The following is a 26967-nucleotide window of genomic DNA, read 5'->3' on the forward strand; positions in this document are numbered from 1 at the left end:
TCAATATATATATATATATATATATATCTTAATATCAATATATATATATATATATATATATATATATATATATATATATATATATTTTTTTTTTTTTTTTTTTTTTTTTTTTTTTTTTTTTTTTGTCTCGCGTTAAAATCTAAATTATTTTATTTAGTCGATATGCTTTGAACTTTATTATATTTTAATTTTTATATTTTAAAATACCTAAACTTAGTTCGTGTACTTTCAATGATTTAAAATCGGGTTACGAACTCTATTGGGATTGCTCGAATCACCAACTTATCCAACTCGAAATTTTTTATTAGTCTAATTTATTTTAATTTAGGTTAAGGGAACTATTTTTTTTTTTTTAAATAACAATAAATTAATGTAAGACCAATTTTAAATTTTATTAAAAGTGAAATTAAAAAGGTAAAAATAACATATTTATTTTGTTTCCAATTGTAGGAATATTATATTCCTTTCGGATTTAATGATTTAACGGAAGAAAATTATTTGTAATATTCTCAACAAATAATAATAATAATAATATATATATATATATATATATATATATATATATATATTAAAAGTGAAATTAAAAAGGTAAAAATATCATATTTATTTTGTTTCCAATTGTAGGAATATTATATTCCTTTCAGATTTAATGATTTAACGGAAGAAAATTATTTGTAATATTCTCAACAAATAATAATAATAATATATAATATATATATAATATTCTAAAAAAAGTATGTAAATTAAATATTTTGTTATTAAAATTAAAATAGAACTTATAATAATTATTTTTATTTTTTTTTTCGTGTTATACCAATAAATATTAATGAGTTATCCAATGAAATTATAGGACTAAAAAAAACAAAACAAGGACATGGAATGAAAACCTAGTACATTCTCGAAGAGACAACTTTACAAGTGAAGAACGAATATTGGGTGGGATAATGGCGTTTTTTTTTTCTTTTCGGAGGTTAATTCAATATTAAATATTGATATCGAACAAAGCTACTCAGTATAAATCCAATACTTGGAAAAAAAAATTGAGCGGTTGAGGAATATATTAAAAATATTTAATTAACGAGAATCGATAAAATAAAGGAATTAGAATACCAAATGAACTCGAAAGGGACATGAGGCAGCATCGGGACGTAATGAAATGACATTGCAATGCTGAAAACCCACAAAATTACACATCTTGCTTTGGTCGAGGTGATATCAATTTTAAGTTATCGTCAATCATATTTCAAATGACCAAAGATCGATGATGTGTGAATTTTGCATGACGAACCATCCTAATTACAACAATATACGACGGTTATAAAACCATATTTTTTAGAAAAAAAAAATCAATTTTTCAAATTATTTATAACCTTTAAAATAAATAAAAAAAATGCTCGTGTAATGTAAAAAGGGAACATGAAATTCATTTTATTCCGTCCAAATTTGATAAATAAATAATTTGCTATGGTTCTCCGATTACTAACCAGAATATGGTTAAAAAAATATTTACCCACTAAATTTTTTTTACAATTTAATCTTATTTTATGTTTCTCGTAAGGGTTTATGGTTGTTCCAGAAGAAATGAAACAAGAGATACAGTAGAACGATAACAGTTTTTGTACGAGATTTACCCAATACTAGATGCAAAAGTACCTAATAGATCGATATGAACATCACGAGCTGTCTCATCATAAACCCTATTGTAGCTTAAACTTTCTTCCCGGTTCCTTATTCCATAACCCGAGTTCAGAGAAGAAAGACACAAGAGGGTCCTACCGAGAACGTGGTCAGAAATTCATAATAGAGTCCATAAATTATAACTTATTAATCGATCACTGAGTTTTATCCAACTAAAAACTCCAGATTGAAGTGATAAACTTAGAATCACTAACAATGACCGTAAGAAGGTTTAGAAGTCGTTTTTCGATGTAATTGAACTCGAAGAACAGATCACCCATTTTTGTTTAAAACATTTGTTCTAAGGTTGGAAAAAAAACATATAACCTTAACAAAAAGATTTTAAAAATTTTGTTTTAAAAGACAAAAATCTCATAATTTGGGCTAAATTTTTAGGTCACCGTACAAAAAACCGGAAATTCGTACCGAGCATCATCGGAGTTTCTGTATGTTGGTCAGAATCCTGTGAAGTTGAACAAGGAAAATTCTATTGCAAATTCAAGGGATCCTGGGAGAAGCTGGGAAAAGTGTAGCCATTTCAGTTCCCAACGCGCAATCGAAGCTGAAATTGAAGCAGATTAGTTTGAAGAAGATTCATCGACATAGCCGATGTTCGATTTCCAGTAATTTGGTATGAACAATAGCTTTTGAGATTCTTGTTACTGTAATTAGTTTACTCCGCACCGACGATAAATTAGCAGCGATTTCATTGATGCCGCTGCTGTAAAGAATCTCTTTCGATTTGCGGCGGTTCATTTCATGATATGGAAGCAGTGGCGGAGGGATTGTGGAGGCTAGCAGATTATCACGAGAAGAAAGGGGAATTAGGGAAGGCAATAAAGTGTTTAGAAGCCATATGTCAGAGTTCCGTGTCGTTCTTTCCAGTCGTTGAAGTCAAGACTCGACTTCGAATTGCTACTCTTTTACTCACTCATTCGCACAACGTTAATCATGCCAAATCTCATCTTGAGCGTTCTGTATGTTAACGTTTTCTTTCTTACTCGTAGTTCTTCATACTATAATGATGTAGAGTGATGGTTTTTTGTTTCGTTTTCGCGGCAGCAATTGTTATTGAAGTCTATTCCATCATGCTTTGAATTGAAATGCCGGGCTTATAGCTTGTTAAGTCAGTGTTATCATCTCGTTGGGGCTATTCCTCCCCAGAAACAGATTCTTTATAAGGGTCTTGATCTCACCAATTCTGCTGGCCATGAGTGAGCACTCAGCCTATTTCTGTTCTTTCATTTCTTTCTTAAGTAACATAGCGTTGGTAATAATGGATTATCCTGCTACCTTAGTGTTACTTTATCAATTTTCCTTATTGGTTGTTTTCTTATTGCTTCCATTTAAGGCTGTCAGTGAAGCTATGGTCTTGCAACTTCAATTCACAGCTAGCAAATGCTTTGATCATTGAAGGAGACTATCAAAATTCGATTGCTGCATTGGAGTCGGGATACATATTTTCAGTTGAGATATGCTATCCAGAACTGCAGGTTGGTACCTAAATTTATGTTTTTGTGCTCATTGCCTGTGTTTCTGTGTTCTTCTGGAATCGTATTTTCTTGTCATTTATTCAATTTTTGAGTGGCATTGATTTGGGAATCTTTGGGTTCGTAACAGAATGCTGTTAGCTAAATAGCTTTGGTAGTTCCCTCTCGAGTTTAATTCCCATTGGTGTAGGATCATTGTGAGTTAATATGATCCTCTTTCGTCTGAGTGGTTGTATGGTCGGGTCAAAGGTACTCTTCATAGTCCTTGGAAAGAAATAGTCTTGGAGCTCTCTTCGTTTCTGATTTAATTCAGTATTTTTAGGAATATAAGTAGGTGGGGGATTTTCCCCTCTACTTTATGTTTCTTAGTTTGGTTCGGTGGCCAGTGTTTTGTCTTTTGATGGGTCCCTTTCTTTTTCGTTTGGGTTCCGTCGTGCATTGTCAAATTGCGAGACCACGGATGTTTTGACTCTTCTTTCTTATATTGAAGAGGTCGAGTTCAGGCATGGAAGGAGGAATTTTCGTGGTTGGAGTCTTAGTTCATCTGAGGGCTTTTCTTGTAACTCGTTCTCTCTTTGGATGAATATCTTTATTCGTTGTGAGTTCTTCTCATATGTGGAATGTTAAAAGTATCAAAGAAGGTCAAGTTCTTCACTTGGCATGGAAGAGTGAATACTCTTGATAGACTTATAATGAAGGTGCCTTCATTGGTTGGTTCGTTTTGTTGCATTCTCTATCGGAACACGGAGGAAGATCTGGTTCATATCTTATAGAGATGCGGTTTCATGTGGTCTGTCAGGAATTTTTTTCTTTGAGGTGTTTGTTTATTTGTCTGTCAAACATAGATGTTTTAGGGAGATGATCAAGAAGTTTTTTTTGTGAGAATGGGAGGTTTTTTATGGCAAGCGGGGTTGTGTTCTCAGCTGCGGGAATTTTGGGCTGAGAGGAACAATAGAATCTTTAGGGAGTCGAGAGGGATCCTTTTGAGGTATGGTCTTTAATGAGGTTCAATGTTTCTCTTTGGACGTTGATGACGAAGCTTTTTTGTTATTACTCTCTAGGTCTTATCTTGATTGAAATCTCCTTCTTTAATGGAACTTCCTTTAAAGGGATCTTTTACTCTTGAGGTTTCTGCAAAGTAAAATCTGGGTTCCTTTTCAGTTTCTGTTATTATAAGTTTAAATTTTTTCTTTTAATCTAGGGTAGTCCTTTTTGGTTGGATCTCTTGAATAAATTTCCTTGAATTATCTTTACCTCCATTCACTAGTGAAATTTATTAAAGAAAATTTAGGCTCCGTTTGATAACCATTCCGGTTTTAGTTTTTAGTTTTAAAAACTATGCCTACTTTCTCTCGATTTCTATAGTATGTTTCTCACAATTCTTGCTAACACATTTGAATTCCTAGCTAAACTTTAAAAACAAAAACAAGTTTTTAAAAACTATATATGTTTCTTTAGTTTTCAAAGCTTGGCTTGGTTTTTAAAAACTCGGTAAAAAGTAGACAGGAAAACAAAGAAGCTCATAGGTGGAAGTAGCGTTTGTAAACTTAATTGTCAAAAACCAAAAAACTAAAAGTCAAATGGTTATCAAATGGGGCTTTATTGTCTTGCTTTACACGTCTAACTAGTTGCCTTGTTGTCATGTGTGAAAGATGTTTTTTGCAACTTCGATCCTTCATGTGCACCTTATGCAATGGTACGATGATAATTCTGTTGAACAAGCTGTTAACAAGTGTGATGAGGTCTGGGAATCTATTGAACCCGAGAAAGTAAGTGGATTTCTTCCCTTTTTCTATATTATCTGTCTTCAAAAGTATATTTTTTGTTCTAAATATAATTATTTTTGTACATATTTACTTATTCTTTATTCACTGCTTGTCATGCCTTACTACTGCAATAAAGAGACAACAGTCCGTTGGCTTATTATTTTACAATGAGCTGCTGCACATTTTTTATCGACTTCGGATCTGTGACTACAAGAATGCTGCTCAACATCTAGATAAATTAGATGCTGCTATGAAGGCTGATTTGCAACAAACACAGTACATAGAGGATCTGACTAAAGAAATGAATGCTTTAAATCAGAGTCTATCCAGGTCTGATCTACATTATAAAGATAGGCTGGCTCTCACTGAAAAACATGCTCAGCTTCAGAGTCAGCTTAGAAGTATGACTGAACCAACTTCCGTAAGCAAAGAATCTTTAGAACCTGGGCAGTTTGGAAACATGAGAAGAAAGTCGAGAGACAAGCTTGAGTTGGCACCATACCCTATTGACGGGGAGTGGCTACCAAAAAGTGCTGTTTATGCACTTGTGGACCTTATGGTTGTCATCTTTAGCCGGCCTAAAGGACTTTTCAAGGAGTGTGCAAAACGAATTCAATCTGGAATGCTTACTATCCAAGGTAAATATTTTTGAATGTTCATGCTTTAACTACTACTGAATATAAATTTGTCGTTTGATTAACTCTAATGGGAGAGCTTTTTGTTAAGCTTCCATAGCTATCACAAAGTGGCAGAATTCTCGTCTTACCCTGTGTTAAATTATTTTCAAAGTTAGTGTAGCCTCCTAATTATTAAATTAAGAGATCGTCTTTTTTATTTTTGTAATCTTTTAGATCTTTTCAACTGACTTACGAAAAACCAAGAGAATGAACTGAGGCGGCCCCTCAATTTGCTTCATACCTGATGTTTCCGACATTTCAGTTTTGGAAGTACAATGATTAGACTAAAACTTTTTGTTCTTTTTTTTTTTTTTTTTTTTTTTTTTTCAAATTGAGTTCTTCGGTAACTCTATTATGCTTATAGAAATTTAGTTTAAACTGATTTTGACATTGAAGAAATGATATGTTTCTTGCAGAGGAGTTGGTGAAGCTTGGGATAACTGATGGTATGAGAGGTAAGACTTGGACGTTGGAATATTGTCCATACTTCTGCTTCTTAGTGTTGAACTTTGCTACGTTTTAATTATACTCTTAGACTTCGAAAATTTTCATTTTTACCTTTGAACTTAAGTTTTTCATTAAAATAAGGAAATTGATGCGACGATCAATATGTAAAAATTAGAATGTTCACGTGAATTGACTTGAGCTAACATGTACAAATGGGTTAATGATTTTAATGATTCTTTTGAGTTGAAATAAATGGTAATAATAATTTTAATCTTCTATGTGGCTGTAAATAATATCATGTACATAATTTTTATTCCTATTTCAAAGTTAGTGTAAAATGAAAATTTTCAAAGTTTAGGGGTTTTTAAATGATACGAGTGTAATCGAAACTAATCTCAAAGTTTAGTCATTGCGAATAAGTTAGGCTTGTATTTATCTCATTAAAATTTGATTGGTCTGTTAATTATTTTACTGACAACTTGTCAGGGTTAAATTTTTTTTATTACCAATTTAAGCTTGTTTCAGTGCTACCTGAGGGCTGAGAGAACAATATTTGCCCAATTACTTCATGTCCAAGTTGATTATCGAACTAGCTTTGAAAAATATCTTATCGAAGCAAAATGTTATAATATATTTCTCAACCACCACATAATTCCATATTTTCATCTTTTACTGCTTTTGTTATTTACCGTGCACAGTTTCATATGGTAAAAAGAAAATAATATATATATATAATTAATTAACTCTGAAACTGTGTGCCTAGCAGAAGTCAGTTTGCAACACTCTGCCATATGGATGGCTGGCGTTTATTTAATGCTTCTTATGCAGCTTCTTGAAAACAAAGTAGCCATCGAGCTGACGCGTTCTGAATTTGTTGAGGCACAAGAGGTAAGGACTAGTAAATTTTATTCATCCATTCTTGCACTTCTTTTCAATTGTGTTCCGTGTCAGCTCTGTCTCACTATCCATTTGTGCACGTGTTGAGTTAAGTCTTTGCTTTTGCTTGTGGCCTTATATCACTCTTTCATAAAGCCTAGCATACACTTTTCACTTGTGTTGCAAGAAGTATCTCCAAATGATGTATGCTGATGTTCGTTAGCTGTATTTTGCTTGTGGTTTTGTTGGAGTTTGTTTTGTTAGCTTCAGAATTTGATAACTAGGGTATATAGGAATATCCTTTTCTTTTGCTGATACAAATGTTTAACCAAAATAAAGAAATACGATCACCAGCTCATAAAAATTGGTTCCAGGGCTTTGTTTAGCGCTCATGGCCAGCGTAATGTGCCGATGGCAGCTTTGTGCAAAATTTTCTTTTGCTCAAGAACGCTTGGTCGTTATTGTCAAGTCTCATCTTTCTAAACCATGGTTTGAAAGAAATCTAAAGATCTTCCACGACAAGCGTTTCCCTTAGTTAGATCGTTTCAGTTGGGTTCGTCCCAAGGCTTCTTCTTGCTGTTATCTTTCTCAACAGTTTGCTGGCTATTCTATTCAAGATTTGAGTCTGGACTGGAAAACAGCGGCCTTAATACTGCTGATTTTCTCCAGCAGAAACTTCCAGGCTTTGTTTTAATGCCATCAGTATGTTATTTGTGTGTTTCGAAAATCCGATGTTTGCCTCCTTCTCAGTTGATTGTTGCCTGATTCATCTAAATACCTGTATTGTATTGCGTAGGCCTTGGTACAGATGAAGAATTGGTTCGTGCGCTTCCCTACAATTTTACAGGCATGTGAGAGTATGATTGAGATGCTTAGAGGCCAGTATTCTCATTACGTCGGTTGTTACCATGAAGCAACCTTCCATTATATTGAAGCCGCAAAGGTATTCGTACGTTCTCGCAAGTTTAGTTTCCACGATCGCGATACTGCTCAAGAAGTTTATGGTTTGTTGTTAGTGTCAAATTTTGTTAAGTCTCTTGCATGATTATACAGCTATCAGAGAGCAAATCAATTCAAGCAATGTGCCGAGTTTATGCAGCTGTCTCTTATATCTGCATTGGCGATGCTGAATCATCTACACAGGTAACACCTTTTCTTATTACAGCGTTTATATACGAGATGAAATATACATGCGTCTATGTTTGTTTGTTTTTTTTTTTTTTCGTTCGGACTGCTAAAAGAGATGAAGTACAAGAAAGAAGAGTGCTTAAAGGGTAACAAAAAGAACTACAATAAGAAGATGCTGTTAAAAAAAGAAAACTACATGAAAAACATGCCTATAATATTTAAGTGAATAAAGGCGTAGAAAAGTAAAAAGACGGTAAAAGACAACGTGTCTAAGATATTTACAATAATACAACTTTACTAATATAAGCCCGATAACTCTCCACCTCAAGTTAAAGCATATATGCTAATCATGACCGTGCTATATTTAATGCTTTCATGAAGATATCTCCTAATTGTTCTCCATTCTTCATGTATCATGTGGATATCAAACCTTGCTGTATTTTCTTACGTAGAAAATGGCAGTCGACCTTGGCATACTGTACACACATGATCAAACGCCCCCACTAACCAACTACATACTGCAAAATACCTCTTTTCCCTTCCTAGCATACGTGTGGTCAATCAGGGGTCTAGCATTTGCATATCGAAACATTGGATACTCGTTGAAGATCTAGCTTTTTCCAAGCTTAGCAATGGCAAACAAATCTTTTTTGGTATGCCATATGGTGGGGAAGTTCTCCCTTTAAAATCACTTGTTCATATCTCTATTGGGTGGTTTCACTGCCTAATGGATATGTGTTCAATTATTGGGATGGTTCTCATCGATCCTCGAAAATCGAGACTGAAAGAAATTTCAAGGAAAATGAATTGACGATTTCGGCCAGTATGACTCTGCGTTTATTCATGGAAAAGGAAGATGTTTAAGGCTGTAGAATAGATTCTTTTGAGAATCCTTTCCTTTGGTCAGGCTACACTACACCATCACAACAATTATTGTTAATATAATTAAGTTTTCATTTCTTTAGAGAAAAAAACTCTTATTTATCTATTTATTGATGGTAAGTAGCATTACAGGCGCTCGACTTGATTGGACCAGTTTACAGAATGATGGATTCTTTTGTCGGTGTTCGAGAGAAAACCAGTGTTCTTTTTGCTTATGGCCTCTTACTGATGAAGCAACATGATTTACAAGAAGCAAGGTACTTTCTTTCATTAGATAGGAGAATACAACAATGTTTTTAATCATAGTCTTAAAAAATCACCCTGTCCCAAATGCTCCTCTCCTTTCTCCTCTCTTCACATTTATTTAATTAATTTCAATAATTTGTTATAGTTCTTCCTTCTTTAACCATTTCTTGTATATTTTCTTACCTATTGTCTCTTCTGTTGTAAATCGTTGTCATACTCCTATCTTATCAATGTATTAGGTTCTAGTTAAAGTTAAGATGGTTGTGGCAAAACATTACTTAGGTACATGGTACTATAATTTGGGGCAAAATATGTTTTTGGGCTTATGTTTATTTGGTCCTTGGGTTTCGAAAGGTACGCTTTGATGAGATCCTTGGGTTGCAAAAGGTACACTGTAACAGCATAAGCTCACCGCTAGCAGATATTGTCAACTCAAATAGATCAATAAAGTTAGTGGGAAGATTGTGTGGCAGTTACTTCGAGGCAATAGTTAATTTGGGCCCTAGGACCGCCTTATGACCCCTTTTCAAACCCGAAGGACTAAAGCGTATCTTTTGAAGTCGAGCTTTGTTTCCCAACAATGGCTAGTAAACCCGATCAAAATAACTCAATATTTTTCTTAGGCTCAGAGTAGGCATACAAAAACTATATGTCACCATCTTAGAAATAAAACCAGCCTCACCTACCATATTCCACAATGGGTAGTTAAATATTATGTCGTTCATGTCGGGAAAGAAGCATGCTCGTCGTTAGCTAATGGTGTTGTTTTCTCCCTTCTTCCACAGAAATCGATTGGCGAAAGGATTACAATTGACCCACAATCATTTGGGGAATCTTCAACTCGTTGCACAATATTTGACGATTCTCGGGAGCTTGGCACTTGCTCTACATGACACTGTGCAAGCCAGAGAGATATTGAGATCATCTTTAACGTTGGCAAAGAAGCTCTATGACATCCCAACGCAGATCTGGGTGCTATCAGTTCTAACAAGTATGCATATCATAATTCTTCCTAGTTACTATAAACATTTTGGTAGATTTTCACAAGGCACCTAGACTGAAGAACACATGCTGCGAGCAACTGTCTCAGGACATTTTTTCTTGCATATTTGGATAAAGGTTACGAGCGTAAACGTGGGAATAAGGGAGCGAGTGTGTGAAGGGTTATTATAGGGGTGATGTTTGTGAGAGGAGCATATCATTTTTCTGCATTTTTCTGCACGAACATTCTATTACATTAGTACACATACAAATTTACCTTTTTTTCTTCATATATTTATAGCTTTATACCAAGAATTGGGTGAAAAGGGAAATGAGATGGAGAACGCAGAATATCAATCTAAAAAGGCAGATGATCTGCAAAAGAGACTCGTCGATGCTCATTCATCCATTCATCACATCGATTTAGTAAGCCATTCATGTTGCTCTAATCTTTCTTTCTGTTCTTTTTAAGAGAATGTTGTTCTAATCGTTTGATGAATACAGATTGAAAAAGTACGGCGTGAAATTCAGCAACTTAAGGAGGTCGATATGAAGCGTGCAATAGGTGGCCCGTCGCTTGGGGTTAATCTTGATATCCCAGAATCCATTGGGGTATCAGTTTCATTGCCTACTTCGTCGTTGAAGCTTATGGATATGGACACAGGGAGACGTGGGAAGAGGAAACTTTAGTGTGCTTGCTTGGGACGTTCTTCCAATTAAGCCTCTTGTTGTCATCTTGTTGTAACAACTGTGATTGACTTGTAAATATTAAATTTATTGCCCACTTTAAATTATTGTCCTTTTTTTTTTTTTTTTCCAAGATATTTTCTCTCAATTTAAGCATTTAAGCATAATTTAATTATAATTAAAAAAAAAAAAAGAAAAAAACTGAACCAGATAAATAACTGGATGATACCTTGCAAAGATGGCTAAAAATCTAAATTAATAAAAACTAAAATACCTTTAAAATATCTCTAAACTTTAAAAAAAATTGAATAGAAGTTTAAAAAATGTATTTAAAGTAAAAAATAAAAAAAAATAACATAAAAAATAAAAAAAAATAACATACCTCCTTTAATTTTAAAAAATATTTAAAATTTTTTATTAATATCCTTAAACTTGTTTTAAAAACTTTCATTAATACCCATAAACCTATTTTAAAAACTTAATAAACACAACTTTTTTTAAAAACATCCATAAACTTTTTAAAAAATTCAAAACTCAAACTTTTAAAAGTATATTAAAAAGTTTGAAAATTTTGAAAATAATCTAAAAGTATATTAAAAAGCTTGAAAATTTTGAAAATAATCTAGGAGGTGTCGGATACATTATTTTTGTCAATATATTAACTTTTTTTTAATTATTTTGTTATAAAGGTAAAAGGTCAATATATTAACTTTTTTTTTTTAATTATTTTGGTATAAAGGTAAAAGTCGCATAATACTCATTGTATATGTATTTTTTAAACTTTTCCGAAAGGATAGAATTAATGAAACTTTTTAAAGTTAGTGTTTTTTTAAATATTATAAAAAATTTAAGGGTTGTTGAAATAAAATTCTAACAATTTTCCTTCCAAACTAATTGTACCATATTTTTTAGACATTTTTTAAACAAAATACAAAGTTTAGAGATATTGTGCTTAGACTTAGGTAGATTTTTCACTTTTAACTCAACACAAAGATAGCTTAGGAAAATGGAGAACATGAAGTTGCCATAATAGAAAGTATGAAAACCTCATGCATAACTATATGTTCACGTGCATCGAAATACTTCCACATTATGATGAGTATAGACACTATGAGATTGATTATGACCATCATGTTCACCATGATGATACAACGACCGTCAGCGAGTGCTTAGCCCGACCAACAGGCCTAGAGGGTGTGCAAGTTTGCCTGGTGGTCCACGTTCGCACCTGTAAACCGTGTGTAGAGAAATACTATATATCTAATTTAGTCTGGATTGAAAAGTCACACCTATGAGAATGAAATGATGTTTTAAATGATAGGTCTCACCATGTTGCATGTGTTTGCATTTCACAGCCCCAAGAGTGGATCACTTAAAATACTCAGCCATTTGCTACACTTACATCTCAAATAAAGACAAGACACGTGTATACAGATGACTAAAGGCAAGGCACCCATATACGAATGACGGAAGCGATGCGTGAAGATCATGGAACCATTTTAGTCTTAGATAAAAAAAAAAAAAAAAAAAGTCACATCATGCTTATGATAAAGACTTTATTTCAATAGGATAAATAAGTCTCTTACAATTTAAATAAAATATTTTTATAATAGTTATTAATATTGCCCTACATAAATACTTTAAACTAATTATTTTTTATATTTGTTTATTTTATGATCTATGTTTACAAAACTTAGAACACAAATTAGATAAAAAAAAAAAAAAAAAAAAAAAAAAGGAAAAAAATGATGAAAATAGATGAAGAACAATATCCATAAATGAGAGGAAAAAGAAAGCAATGTGGAAAATGGTTGGAACTAAAAGGAGGATTCAAAATTAAGGCTTCCTCTTCATTGATTGATGAAGCTTCCAATAAGAAGCTGAAAGTGTAGTGTCAAAAAGAGCAGAGGAAAGCCATAAATGTCTCTCTATTAACAAACAAAAAAAAAAAAAAAAAAAAAAAAAAAAGTACAATAACTCAACTCACATTGTTAATCAAACTGTAAAAGAATTTGGAAAAAAGAAGGCAGAGAATTAGAGATCGATTCATGAATGGAAGAAAGAAAGAAAGAAGAAAGAAGAAAGAAATTGTTCTAGCTGAGAAGAATCATAGCTGTTTCGTGTTGAATCACCTGGTAGGAAACATTGTAATACTACACGGCGGCTCCTTGACGCGATAAAGAAGAAGATATTGCTGAAAATTACAGGTCACATGGATCGGCACCTTGTTGAGCTTGAATATACCAAGATGAAATCCAACCGAACCAACCATCGTGATCTTCACAACCACTTGAGCCTTTTTTCTGTCATCTTCAAGCAGCGATATACTGTCTCGATCTATTGAATCTCGATCCACATTCAGCGTTACATTTAACGATGTAGTGTTTCCAGGTTCTTGAGAGAAACTAGGTATCACATTCCTGCCTAATTCGATGTTTTCTGATACTAATTTCATATTAAGATCGCTATAACTCAACTCCAATTTCTCGTTCTTGTTCTTTATATCGATCGCCATACGTACCTTTGTGTTTAGGACGGCGACATTTTGATTTGTGGAGTTTTGAATCTGGATTTTGGAGAGATCGAGCATTTTGACGGTGATTTCAGGCAAACCGGATTGGAGGAATGACACGAAGATTACGCCGAGGATGAGAAGAGTGATGGCGATTCCGAACACGGCGAGGCAAATCCAAGCGCAGAAGGCGAGCAGATGGGAGAAGACGAATTTGGTGGCGCGGAGGGATGTGGAGCGGTGTTTGGGGAGGGAATCGGAGAAGGCGACGCGACGGGCTCCTTTGTCAGTGCTTGGAATTCGATCGAGTTGAATGGCGACATGATTGTTATCAGTCATTGTTCAAATTGGAAGGAGAGATGAAGATGAAGATGAAGATGAAGATGAAGATGAAGATGAAGATGAAGATGAAGATGAAGATGAAGATGAAGATGAAGATCAATCTCTCAGGAACTCTGAATCAGAATTTGTTTGAGCACTGGGAATGATGTTCATGGAGCGAAGAAGGGGCAAGTTATTGTGTCGTCGAAACATGAAACTTGGACAGTTTGAAATATCCATTTATGGTAAATTGATGTTTGTTCAAATCTACTAGTTTGACGGGTTTTCTTTTTTTTTTTTTTTCTTTTTTCTTTTTTTTTGAAACAGTAATCACCATGTTTTACACGTGTGTTCGTGTGCTCGCCAATGATCGTGGTAATATGATAGTTAAGAAAAGCTTGAATTTCGTTAATTACTGCTCATACTAGCTCGTTTACGCTCAAAGGGAGATATATAAGATGAATTGAAACTATATTGAGAACGATCGTGAGAATATGATAGTTAAGAAAGCTTGAAATTCATTAATTACTGCTCATACTAACGAGATGTAATTTTCTTTTCAATGGTTTAATCATAGAAACTTCAAATTTAAATGTGTTTGACTTTTAGCGATTCTATGTTAGCATGTGAATGGAGACAAAATATGTTAAAAGAACTCATGTTGGTGTTCGAGGATTATTGGGAGTGAGTCCCACATTGGTTAATTTAGTGAAAGATCATGAGTTCTCTATTGGAATGAGGCCTTTTTGGAAAACCCAAAGCAAAGGCACGAGAGCTTAGGCTCAAAGTGGACAATATCATACCATCGTGGGAATAATCAAGTAATGTAGTCATGTCGCATGCCCATTTACATTTCTTTAGGACATAAAATACTTTCCCTCGTTCGAATAAAAAGATAGGTACATGAATAAACTTGAGTAACGTGGTCACAACGCATGCCCATTTTACATTATTATAAAACATAATACATAGATAGATTTATACCTGAAAAATACTTACTTATGTGACGCTCAAATAAAATGATATGTATAAGAATGAACAAAGACCAGATTAAAAATAATCCAAAAGATATGATAGTTAAAACAAAAACATTTAAAAGGATCGATAATTACTATATATATACCAATAATACGTACTATACTCAATATCGACAAATGTTTAATAGAATAATTATTCGTCCCACGCATTCTATAGACTATGTCAACGTGTGAAATATTTAATATCTACATAAATAATTCAGTTCTTCTCAGTCTAATAATTATAATATTGCATTCTGAGTACAAAATCTAATGCAATCTAATTCAGTCCAGTGAACTTCACCAATATACCTCAATCAAGCAGCAACAATTTGGTATTAAGAGGTTGCACCTTCCTTCCCGACATTTGTACTCTAGACAGAAGTGAAGGAGCACTGTTTGTTGGATGATGGAAGTCCCACGTCGGCTAATTTAGGGAATGATCATGGGTTTATAAGTGAGGAATACTAACTCCATTGGAATGAGGCCTTTTGGGGAAGCCCAAAGCAAAGCCATGAGAGCTTGTGCTCAAAGTGGACAATATCATACCATTGTGGAGAGTCGTGTTCGTCTATACTGTTCAAGATGAATTTTAAGGTTCAGTTCTTACAGGGAACCCAAAAACAAGGAGGTGTAACAAGATACAAACCTTTAATTGATGTAATGAAAACATTATTACAACAAACATTATGACATGAAGCATTGCATTAATCGAAAAGAACACTATGGTCATGGAAAAACGATTCTTGTGTAAGATAACTCCAAGAGAGGGCATGAACCAAACATGATTAAAATAAATTATTTATAGAAGACTGTTCATCACCACAAAAGAAGTTTCTTTCTAATCAAACAAGTCGTAGTAAAGCTTTAACTGCACAACTCATAAAGGATTTCAGCTTTGCTTTCAATCACCAACAAAAGAACTTCACCAAAATAAGCTTCAATGCTCTTAGTTTTAGGAAGGCAAAGAGACGTACCAAAATGTCCGTGAAGAACAACCCTCTGGCCGCAAATGGATGATCGAGGAAGAGATGATTTGGAGTTTCCCCATCATGGAAAATTTAAGCTCCTGCTAAAGGAAAATTTAAACCTTCTTTGGTAGTTTGCTTTCCCAAACAAGGTTCACATGGAGAGGATTGACGCTGGAACAGCTGTGGTTACAAAATAGATATTAAAAAAGAACAATAATTAACATGAACATTCTGAGAGTTAACAAGAACAAAATATATAAGTGATTTTGTAAGACTTCCGAACCAGCATATAACCTATATTAAAAATAAGAAAAGAATGCTACAACAATACATAATCAGAACATAAGCTCATTTTATATCCATTTAGGTATTTACATCTTCCAAATTGGACAAGGAAGACTCTATTTGATTTACAAAGCCTCCCAAAACCATTCGACGTTGAAGGAATTCATCATTCGGCGAATTAGAGCCAAAATTCTTGTACTATCTAGACGCCTCCTCATCGGAATCAGATTGACTATCAAAGTTGATATTGTAAGTTTCATTTACAGCCTTCTCCATGTTAAGGCTGTCTGCCTGTAAACTATCTTTAAAATCATCCAGAATGAAAGGTTCAATTAGTTTCCAGAACCATGTGGCGTTGCTTCCAAGTAAGCCTATCCAATACACCCTGCCCTTCCTTTTGACCTTGCAAGACATGGACTTTTCTCCCAGAGATTTAACAATCTTCGCAACACCCTCACGACTTCCCTTTAGCTTCAGTACGAAATCCCCTGACGATATCCTGCAGCCTCCATACATATACCAGTAAGCAAGAACACGAGGTGAAAGCCACCGGTGAATTAGATTAGGGATTGCAGGATGGCCTCGTGGCCAAAACTGATCGGCATAGAAACCAAAATATGAATGCGAAACGGTGCAGAATTTATATGGTATATCTGTATCACTATCGCTTGACTTTGAAGCAGGATGTAACCACTCATGATATTGCTCATATATGTGTCTCCTCAAACGAGAGTGGGAGCTACAATCTCCGTGGAATTCAAATTGGATCCTATGATTCTTCCTCCCTTCATCAGATTCGATCTCCAGGCCACCTAATAACAACCCTACTAAAATCTCCCTTTGTTCTTTACTCAACTTCAAGCTTACTGGCTTCTTAATCTCCTTCCTACTCAAGCTTAGGACATAATCAAGTTTCTCCATTAATGGAGGATCAATGTCGTACTTTTTCTGACACATCAAATCATATATTTTTTCAGCCTTCAAATAATCCCCACTTAACAGGTACCCACTTAAAATAATGTTGCATGAACGAGCACTTACACCAATTTCTCCATTTGTTTGCATCTGACTAAATATTTCTTCAGCCCTGTCGAGATTACCAACTTTTACCAAAGAGTTCAAATATATGCTGTAAATAGTACGATTTGGTTTACACTTCTCAAGGCACTGGGAGAAGGTTAACTCTAACTTATCATGTAAGCTTAAATTGAAAAACATATTCATCAAATCAACATAAGCTGGCCTGAGAGGCTTTAAATTACTCTTTATGAAGCCTTCCATGACGGATTCTGCAAGTGTTACCTCTTCAAATTTACATAAAATCCCAATAATTGTCTGATATGCTGCAGCACTTACAGAGTTCAACTGCTCCATCTCCCTAAATATCTCGAAAGCTTTCATCGGATTACCCACCTTTGCATATACTTCCATTTTGTAAACAAAAGCCTGAGATGGCATGCTACCCTCAAAAGACTTAAGTTTAAGCCACGATCTTTCTGCTTCCATCACATCCCCCAATTTCGAGCTCGCTCTCAAGATGGATACAAGGACTTCTCTTTCTTCCTCAATTCCTGCTTGTTGCATTTCTTTCCTTAGTGACATTATCCTTTCTTTGTCTACAGTATCCTGATAACTATGTAGCCAAATTAGACCAGCATATATATCTTTATGCAACTCAAGTCCAGTTGTTACCAGATTGTGATATATGAACTCAGCCTGTTTAAGATGATGCTTTGACAAATCCCCTGGTTTGCTCAAGAGAGCTTTAAAGAGAGAATTGTGCAAGCTAAGACGTGGTTGGTAACCTCCTAACTGAATCATACGATTGTAAATGGTACTTGCTTCCTCTATGCATCCTTGGATAGGTGCACTAAGGTAGGCAACAATCAATATATGAAATGTGGATTCACTTGGCACACATCCCTGATTAATTATATCATCAAATACTTCCCGACACTTTGAGAACTTCCGTTCCTTGCCCATGTAATCAGCAAGCTTAGTAGCTAAAGCATAATCAAATCGGTACCAATGTTGTTGCATCATCCACTTGTACACCTAATCTCAAAAATGAAGAAAATTAAGAAATGGGAAGAAAACAATATCACAAACATAGATTCTAAAGAACAAAGCACAACAATATTCCAGAAATTGCACACTTCCAAATAACTTTCCTATCAATTGCATTCCAAGTAGCTATACTTAAACGAACGTGTATTTTGCGGGTGTTATAGTAGAACATAATAGAATCAAAACGAAAACTAACCCTAAAAGCAGTCTCATTTTCGCGAATACGCAAACAATGCACGATGACATAGGCCGCATCATCCTGCTTCATCCATTTCCTCTGAGCATTAAGCAGTCGTATCAATGTTCCCGGCTTATGTGCCGGCAATTCTTTACAAAGCCAAGCCAATTTGGATCTACGCCATTGCTCCGGCAACTCATCCAGCTCCTTGACTTCAAGCGCAGGCGCTCCCAAGTGTTTCAAATCCGCCGACGCAAACCCCTCAGCGCCAGTACTGTATGGAGAACACAAAGGCTCTTCAGATTCGGCCGGGGAATCCCGGTCATGCACCAACGCTTCAACGGAAGAACTGGAAGCAAAGGCAGGAATCCTCGTAAGTTGTCGTCGTCCTTTCGCTGAATATGTTGGGATAGAGAGAGAACGGATGACGTAGTTCCGGCAACGGAAGTGGTGGTGGCATTGAGGGAAGGAAAGAGTGAGAGAGCGGAGAAGGGTGACGGTGGCGAAGGCAGAGGTTCGAATGGACATGGAGGAACTCGAAGGAGAGTTCAGAAGAACTGTCGATGATGAAACCTTGGGCTTAGGGTTTACAAGGTTCATCTTTTACAGGGACGGCAACCAAGGGGAAACTCGGAAGTTTTACGACACAGATGAACCGGAAAAACCAAACCCTTCGTCGGTTCGGTTCAGCCGGATCAATCCGTTTTGTCTCCATGTAAGAGGAGGCCACGCCGTGCAGTGAAGTGCCGAATCAATTCGGTTTCCGAAGAATCGGGCCGAAATCCAACCGAACTTATCGACTTTTTTTCAAATGTTAAACCGATTTAACTAATAAACCGGACCAAACGGGCGGGGTTTCTCTCTTAATCTATTTTTCATTAATTATTTGTATTTTTATTTTGAATATACTTAATTAGTTAATTAATTATTTCATCTTCCTCTACCAAAATTAATATAGTTAATTATATTAATTAGAATATATCAGTAATGATTTATTACTTATTTACTAAAATTATTAATTAATTCTATGAAATTTAAATATTAAATATTTACAAGTTACAATACATCATTAATATTGATTACAAACTTTAAACGATTTTAATTTTTTTTTAAAGTAGGAATGGATTGTAACTTTATTTTCGAGATTGTCAGGTTAACTCGACCAAAAAAATCTCAATGTTAATTATATATTAATATTTCAAATATAATAAAGTTTTGTTTCCATTAAAGAAGATATTTTTCTTTTCATGGAGTATCTCATACTCAATTAGATAAGTAGGGACATTAAGAATTTTTTAAAATTATCATAATATAAAAAATTTTGTTTTTAATTTATTTATATATATATATATAATATTAAGAGAGAGAATGTTCTCCACGGCACAAAGAATGCAGGTCCATTAACTTAGGGAATGATCATGCAATTATAAACAAAGAATTTGAGGCTTTTGGAGAACACCAACCAGAATTGTTCATAGTTTGGCCAGGAATTCTCAAAGTGCATTGGATCAAAGCAAGAGAATCATTAAAGCAGATCCCAAGAAGAAAAGATTGATAAAATAACAGGAATCTTACTAAACCGTGGCTTTTAATTGCTACAATTTGTATAGTTCACAACACACATTCGAAACATGAACTTGAAAAGAAGCAGAAGGAATCAGCTTTATACAAACGAACAGTGAGCAGAATCAAAGATGAAGAAATCAATCTCACAAATAAGCATAAACGGATTTGTCTTTCCCTAAACAGCATGGGGAATATGTATAATATATATATATATATATAGAGAGAGAGAGAGAGAGATGATTTAGGATATAGAGAACCTTCTTCTTCTGGGCTTGGTAATGTCGACGCCGTCGTCTATGTTAGAAGTGTCTTTGGAGCCATGGCGGAAGGGGTTTAGTTTCCCGAGCGTTTTGGATACAGAGGAGAAGAAAGTGCCCTTGCTTCTGGAGGGTGCCTTCATGGAAGATGTTCCATGAGAATTCTTCTGCATATCGGATATGTAGAGCTTCATCTTCGTCAATTCCGACCTCAAAGCCTCGTTCTCTTTCACCAGAGACACGTCTGCCTGAACTTGAGTCCTTGTCATGGCAGCGTCTTGGGTGCTTCGGTCGTCCATGCCGCTTCTTAGCTTCAGCTGGTCGTAGTAGAGCGCATGGAGGACTATCTGCACTGGCAACCGCTTGTTCTGGGAGGCGTGTACCCGCGCTTCGTAGGACAGCTTCAATGGATCCATCACACTGCATACCTTCTCCCGTTCGATCTCATCAAGATTGGGGTGTGCCTGAGAGTTAATTCATTGATTGATCAAAGAAGAGGAGGTGATTTATTGAATGAATACCAAATTAAATGAATAGAGTAATACCTTGAGATAGATATCAATGGCTCGGTATAGATCATCGTCGACCTTTCGTGCGACTTTGGGGATGATATTGGCTATGCCGTTAAATTTTGATATGATGAGTTCGGGATAGGTGGCGATCTCGCCGAGGTAAGCGTCTACGGTCTTGGCCACTCTCTGGAGGGAAACGGAAGCAACGTCCTTGTAATCGCCGGCGTTGAAGACAGCCACGCTCTTCTCCCTTTCCACAAAACCAGAGATTATCCTCCTTACACTTTCCAGGTCGAAAAGCCTCTCCCCGTCGTAGGTGAATGATAAAACCAGAAGATCGTCTACTGTCACGTGTTCTAGAATCATCGAAATCCTCTTCTCAAGCTCGTTCTTGCAGGGAGATGAGGTTTTAAGGTAAATCGCAGATCGGAGAAGGCAGCAGAGGAAGTGAATAGGGAAAGCGGCTTTCTCAGAGGGCAAAAGACCGACAATCGATTCCAGTAGTTCACGTTGCCTGCTACTTCCGTCAGATTCACTGAAATCGCCCGATCTGACTCCGCTTCCGGAGTGGTCGCGGACTAGATCCCGTAGCGATCTTTCAGCGTATGTAATCAGAGCACCTGAGAGAGTTAACGTTTTCGCACCACGGTTCTTCATCGCAGCCATGATTTTGCCGAAGAATCCGATGTCAAGAACGGATAGCTCCTCAGTCCACCAATTTGGAGGCGACCGACTCGGATAGTTTGCTTCGTTACAGGCCTAAACATTCCAAAACTCAAATTACTCATGATAAACCAGAGCAGACAACATCACAGAAGCACTCAATGATCAATCGCTACTATTAATTTCAATTACCTTAGAACTAATAACTTCCACACATTTCTGAACAATATAAAGATCTTCAGCCATGGGAAGGAGATGGTAACAAGACTTCAGCACCGCTACCGCTCCAGACAGACTTGAGAGAGCCACCTGTGAGAGGAAATCCTCCGTCCGTCCGGCGAGGTTGTTGTCGCAGTACTTATCCGTCATTTGTAGATACTCCGCAGCACATCGTAGAGCTGCAACGTTGTGTACCGTAATTTCGAAGTTCACACCATAACAGAACTTCGCTGCCTTCTCAAAAATCTCAGCACCGCCAGGAATATCCGTCAGATCGATCCGCGTTAGGTCCGCCTCCGTGGATTCCACAATCAATTTCCGTATAAAGTTACTCTTCGCTACCAACATGAACTACAACGGAAACAGAATCGGAAACTTTCACACACACGCACATTCACAAATCAAACAGATAAATCCAAGGAGTTTTCGTTCTCATACCTTGTGAAGAGAAAAATGAGCTTCGCCGACTGCAACCACGACATCCGTCGGAATATCTTGAGAAAAAACCCTGAAAGAAGAGAGTTCAGAATCAGAAAATCTCAAAGCATCCGCTAGTCCCTGCGAAAGAGATGAACACATACCATTGTCCAGTTCTCTCCATGGCAATGGACAGCCTGGTGTTTCCCTTGACGGAGGAAGAAGCCATGCTTTAGTGGAGGGAGCTCTGTGTCTAAGGTTTTAACTAAATTCTTCTATAAAATGGCCACGCCGTTGGCTACAGTCTTGAGACCCAAATGACAATTATACCCCATCATCCACTGTTTCGGATCGACGTGGACCAATCAGCTTTAAGTTTAATCATCAACGAGGGAATGAGAAATTCCTCACTTTTGATTGGACAATTCTGTCGACAATTATAACAATAATATTCCTCATAATTATGTATTTTATCTTTACTCACGTACTTTTTAGTGGTTTCAGCCCAAGTTGAGGTCGAGCAGATGTTGTCATCTTTACGAGCAGATATTGTCTTTTTAGGGCTTCTCCAACCAATGTGAGACATCACAATCCACCCCCTTCAGGGCTCAACGTCTTTACGAGCAGATATTGTCTTCTTTGGGCTTCTCCAACCAATGTGAGACATCAAAATCCACCCTCTTCAGGGCTCAGCGTTTTTACGAGCAGATATTGTCTCAGATATTGTCTTCTTTGGGCTTCTCTAACCAATGTGAGACATCAAAATCCACCCTCTTCAGGGCTCAGCGTTTTTACGAGCAGATATTGTCTTCTTTGGGCTTCTCTAACCAATGTGAGACATCACAATCCACCCCCTTTAGGACTCAGCGTATTCATTAGGACTCTTTCCTTTACAATCTGAGACATCACAATCCACCCTCTTCAGGGCCCAGTGTTTTCACTGACACTCTTTCCTTTACAATCCACCCCTTTGAGGGCCCAACGTCGACACTCTTTCCTTTACAATCCACCCCCTTCAGGGCCCAACGTCCTTACTAACACTCTTTCCTTTACAATCCACCCCTTTCAAGGCCTAGTGTCCTCACTAGTACGCTCTTTCCTTTACAATTCACCCCCTTCAGGGCTCATGTCTTCACTGGCACTCTTTCCTTTACAATCCACCCTCTTCAGGGCCTAGTGTCCTCACTGGCACTCTTTCCTCAGGGCCTAGTGTCCTCACTGGCACTCTTTCCTTTCTCCAATCGAAGTGGGACCCCTGCCAAATCGATCTCCTTTAGAGCCAGTATCCTTACTCGCACCCCTTTAGGACCAGCATCCTTACTCACACACTGTCTCGTGTCTACCCCTTTAGGGAACAGCTCCTCGTTGGCACATAGTCCGGTGTCTGCCTCTGATACTATTAGCAGATATTGTCCTCTTTGGGCTTTCCCTTTCAAGATTCCCCTCAAGGGTTTAAAACATGTCTGATAGGGGAAGGTTTTCACACCCTTATAAAGTGTGTTTTGTTCTCCTCCCCAACCAATGTGGGACATCACACCATCTCATCGAGAGTTCGGTATTATTTCATCAAATGGATCAACCTTTTACGTAGAAAGAAAATGAGAGCCGTTTTCTTCTCATACTTAGGGTTCGATGAATGAATCGTTGTTATTCAATGTATTTAATAATATACTAGTGGGATCCACCAACTTGAGAATGTCTAAAGAAGAGTAATGTCTTTTATCATTGTAGGCTGAGATTTGCTTTGTTGGATCTAGAGTCTAGTAATAACTTTCGCATTATTAATTATTTTACAAAAAAAATTCTTTTATTTACATATTATTGTATTTTAATAATAAATAAAAAAAATCATACTGGTTTATTATTTTATTACATATACTTAAAATATATATATATATATATATATTATATATATATATATATTTTTTTTTTTTTAATTTATTTGGTTAAATAACTACTTGTGATTAGTAACTATATTCAAATCCTTGTGTACGGAAAACGAGTAAAAAAAAATATTTTAATAATAAACTTAAATTAAAATGAAATAAATATTAAAAAAACTATTATTTTATTGCAATGATCCAAAATCATAATAATTGATATTGTTTAGTCATAAATATTGACGAAATAAATATAAAAAATACAATTTTTTTTTTAATTAATTTGCTACATTTATTTATTTGAGAAAAAAAACTAATAAAAAAACGTGGGATTTAAATAAATAAAATATTGATTATTTTAAATTTCACTATTTTAATCTGGAAAAACGCATAATATTGAATAAAAACAAAATCTACAATTAGTCATTTAATAAATAAGATTAAATTATTAAATTTATTTTCAAATTTATTATTTTCTTAACTAAACAATTAGTCATTTAACAAAAAAAAAAAAAAAAAAAAAACTACATAATTAATGTTTTTATTATCAACAGAAAATTAAAAAATTAAAAAAGAAAAGGAAATAACAGTGATGGTGAAAGTAAATAAATAGATTAATGATTGTAAAATGGGGTAAAAAAAAAAAAATTTATCCACGTAATCATTGTGGGTCCCACTAATTGATTAGGGTTTGACGGAGATGTAATATTCTTGTGGGTCCCACAATGTCCTAAGCCAGCTTTGGATTGGATGAGATGGATATGGGTGCCAGCAGACATGATTGCGAGACCCGGCCCATTTTCCGGTCTCCAAAAATTTCTGGACCACAAAAACCAGTGGCTCTCCTTCTTCCACCTATTGGGCCCCTCGCTTCTTGGCCCTTCTTCTGCCACGTCATTTCACCTCTGATTTGACACGTTATCTCAATCTTACTCACATCTACAACCCGGGCTCCACTCTTTGTGTTATAATCAAATGGTTTTCTCACACGTGGCAGGTAATCACCTCACCCTCACCCACCATACCATGGTCAAAATTTCCTTTTGACCTGGTCGGGTTGGAATCCTTCTCGAATGAGGTGAAAATTTTATAGAAAATGAAGGATAATGTGGAAGATGTTTTTCTCGGTTAGCTTAATCGAACTGGAAACAGAGATTATATTCTATAATAAGATGTCTATTTAGTCTATGGAATCGGATTCTCGGACTTTGCATGAAAACTCCGAGAATCAAGAGAATGAGCTAAATAGGGTCGGAGATGGAGATCACGTTCCCTTGTCCGTTCTTATCTATGACTCTCTGTCAAATCTTCATCCCGCTCTACTCACTTTCAATATATTTTTTTCCTTTGTTTGTAAATAAATAAATAACGGTGTGAAATATACTTGATAAATAATATATATTTATATTACACGTAAAAATCCTCTCTTATAATATTAAAATTTTAATTTTTAGAAATTAGGTAATTGAATTTTTTTTTTATTTTTTTTATTTTTAACCGAACTTTCTACATATAGGAATTTGAAATAGGGACGTGAAAAGCTTTCCCGTCCTCATGACTCTCCACAATGGTATGATATTGTCCACGTTGAGGGATTATTCCCCTAAATTAGCTGATACGGGACTTTCATCATCCAACACCTCCCCTTAACCAATGCTCGACTTCTTTCCACTTTGAGCACAAGCTGTCATGGCTTTACTTTGGGCTTCCCTAAAATGCCTTATACCGTAGAAAGTATTCCTTGATTATAAACCTGTGATCGTTACCTAAACTAGCTGAGGTAAGATTTTCATCATCCAACACTCATAAACTTGCAAATAAATAAATAAATAAAAATAAAAATTTATCAAAACTATATTCTAACGTTCTTGTAACCACGAAAATTTCAACATTTTCTAATTAAAAATAGGATAAACCCTAAGTGAAACCGACCCGACATATCATATAAATAAGTCGTTTTCGATTTTCATGGTTAGAAAAAGTAAACCGAAACCGAACCAAGCCAAGGAAACATATCCATATAAGTAAATTTGAAAACCAAGCAATGAAGCACCATTGTTAACCGGGTCATAGAGTGGGACATATGCACGTGGATGATTGAGCCATGTTGGTGGCCACTAGGCAGGCAATAGCCTTTAGTGTTTCATGTCCCACATCCACCTAATCCATCTAACCTTTTTTACTCTTCTTTTTCCTCCTAAACCCCTATTCATACCTAATATCGTGTCGTAACGTGCAGCGATTCCTGACCATAGAATGATCGAAGACAGCAAAAGAATCTTAATTGAATGTAAGTCTTTATGCTCGATTTTTTTTATTAGCGTCGAGAACTCGAAAATACCTTTATTTATAGTAGAGATATCTATTCACCTTACGAGAATACTCAGTTTTTTTTTTTTTTTTTTTTTTTTTTGCTCGATTTTCTTACTAGGGTCGAGAACTCGAGAGAACACCTTTATTTATAGTAGAAATATCTATTCTTCACCTCGAGAAGTTGCTCAATTATTATTATTATTTTTTTGCTCGGTTTTCTTTTTTACTAGGGTCGAGATCTTAAAAACACCTTTATTTATAATCAGGGGCAAGGACAAGAATGGAAAAGGCTTCCTCGTCACTACTCTGTAGATATCTTTAATTTATAAGTATTTTAAAACAATTCAAGCTACCCAATTAATGTCGATTGAAATAATTGGTTTGAAATCAGGAAAATTACAAGTAAACTTCATCCGCCGCTCTTAATTTATGATTTTCAATAGCTTCTTCAACTTCCCGATCTTATTCGATGTTACGTCTTGTAATAACATGTTCAACTTTCATTGTGATGCTAATGGTGCATTAGTCTCATTAAAGTGAATGCCAGGCTGTTCGAAATAATCTTTAGCCAATATGCGAGCTTTACGCTTAATATGAACCAAGACATCAATCATGCAATATAAACTTCAAGAAAGATGAAAAGAAAATGTTGTTCAAATTATCACAAGATGTTGCAATTCAGTCAAATTAAAGAAGAATAACTTCATTATTCTTCGATGGTTACAAATTTTAGATGAATGATAATTTAGAGTTATTATATTTCTTTAATGTATTTTAAGACTTTTATTTACTTTTATTTATTTACTCTTAAAATGTCGGGCGTAAGGTCAAGCTTGAAGCTATATAAAGTCATAAAAGGTTCTATCTAGTTTAAGTTGTATGTTTATAATCATTCAAGCTAGACATGATCGATGTTACTTGTGGAGTGATTTG

At 35.4% G+C, this 26967-nt stretch overlaps 4 protein-coding genes across 5 annotated transcripts; 1 reads left to right on the forward strand and 3 right to left on the reverse strand.

Annotated features, from left to right (window-relative positions):
- The first annotated feature begins 2032 nt into the window (after nucleotides 1-2032).
- On the forward strand, nucleotides 2033-10964 carry LOC111788444 (Tetratricopeptide repeat (TPR)-like superfamily protein). The gene is made up of 14 exons (XM_087121636.1): nucleotides 2033-2308; nucleotides 2379-2654; nucleotides 2740-2891; nucleotides 3029-3170; nucleotides 4820-4936; nucleotides 5070-5571; nucleotides 6027-6065; nucleotides 6824-6945; nucleotides 7730-7876; nucleotides 7987-8076; nucleotides 9076-9200; nucleotides 9975-10180; nucleotides 10472-10596; nucleotides 10675-10964. The coding sequence occupies exons 2-14, from the start codon at nucleotides 2442-2444 to the stop codon at nucleotides 10858-10860; spliced, it is 2166 nt and encodes a 721-aa protein (XP_086977762.1). The 5' UTR covers nucleotides 2033-2308; nucleotides 2379-2441; the 3' UTR covers nucleotides 10861-10964.
- Nucleotides 10965-12830: 1866 nt separating this feature from the next.
- On the reverse strand, nucleotides 12831-14120 carry LOC111787033 (Late embryogenesis abundant (LEA) hydroxyproline-rich glycoprotein family). Its single transcript, XM_023667201.2, has one exon. The coding sequence runs from the start codon at nucleotides 13706-13708 to the stop codon at nucleotides 12986-12988; it is 723 nt and encodes a 240-aa protein (XP_023522969.2). The 5' UTR covers nucleotides 13709-14120; the 3' UTR covers nucleotides 12831-12985.
- Nucleotides 14121-14781: 661 nt separating this feature from the next.
- On the reverse strand, nucleotides 14782-18818 carry OTP51 (endonuclease). 2 transcript variants are annotated; one of them, XR_002813606.2, is made up of 4 exons: nucleotides 18226-18818; nucleotides 16053-18017; nucleotides 15684-15857; nucleotides 14782-15282 (listed from the first exon to the last, which is right to left on the reverse strand). XR_002813606.2 is itself a non-coding variant. In XM_023665451.2 (2 exons), exons 1-2 carry the CDS (start codon nucleotides 18805-18807, stop codon nucleotides 16161-16163), a joined length of 2439 nt encoding a protein of 812 aa, XP_023521219.2. In that variant the 5' UTR covers nucleotides 18808-18818; the 3' UTR covers nucleotides 16010-16160. The 2 variants fall into 2 exon arrangements, 1 of the variants encoding a protein (XP_023521219.2); XM_023665451.2 differs by lacking the exons at nucleotides 14782-15282; nucleotides 15684-15857 and having other exon boundaries at nucleotides 16010-18017.
- Nucleotides 18819-19758: 940 nt separating this feature from the next.
- RPT2 (Phototropic-responsive NPH3 family protein) lies at nucleotides 19759-22146 on the reverse strand. Its single transcript, XM_023665445.2, has 5 exons — nucleotides 22006-22146; nucleotides 21863-21932; nucleotides 21398-21775; nucleotides 20576-21301; nucleotides 19759-20494 (listed from the first exon to the last, which is right to left on the reverse strand). Exons 1-5 carry the CDS (start codon nucleotides 22068-22070, stop codon nucleotides 20015-20017), a joined length of 1719 nt encoding a protein of 572 aa, XP_023521213.2. The 5' UTR covers nucleotides 22071-22146; the 3' UTR covers nucleotides 19759-20014.
- Between the last annotated feature and the right edge of the window lie 4821 nt (nucleotides 22147-26967).

The sequence above is a fragment of the Cucurbita pepo genome, chromosome 2, assembly GCF_057944985.1.
Source record: "Cucurbita pepo subsp. pepo isolate OVF chromosome 2, ASM5794498v1, whole genome shotgun sequence".
Taxonomy (NCBI): domain Eukaryota; kingdom Viridiplantae; phylum Streptophyta; class Magnoliopsida; order Cucurbitales; family Cucurbitaceae; genus Cucurbita; species Cucurbita pepo.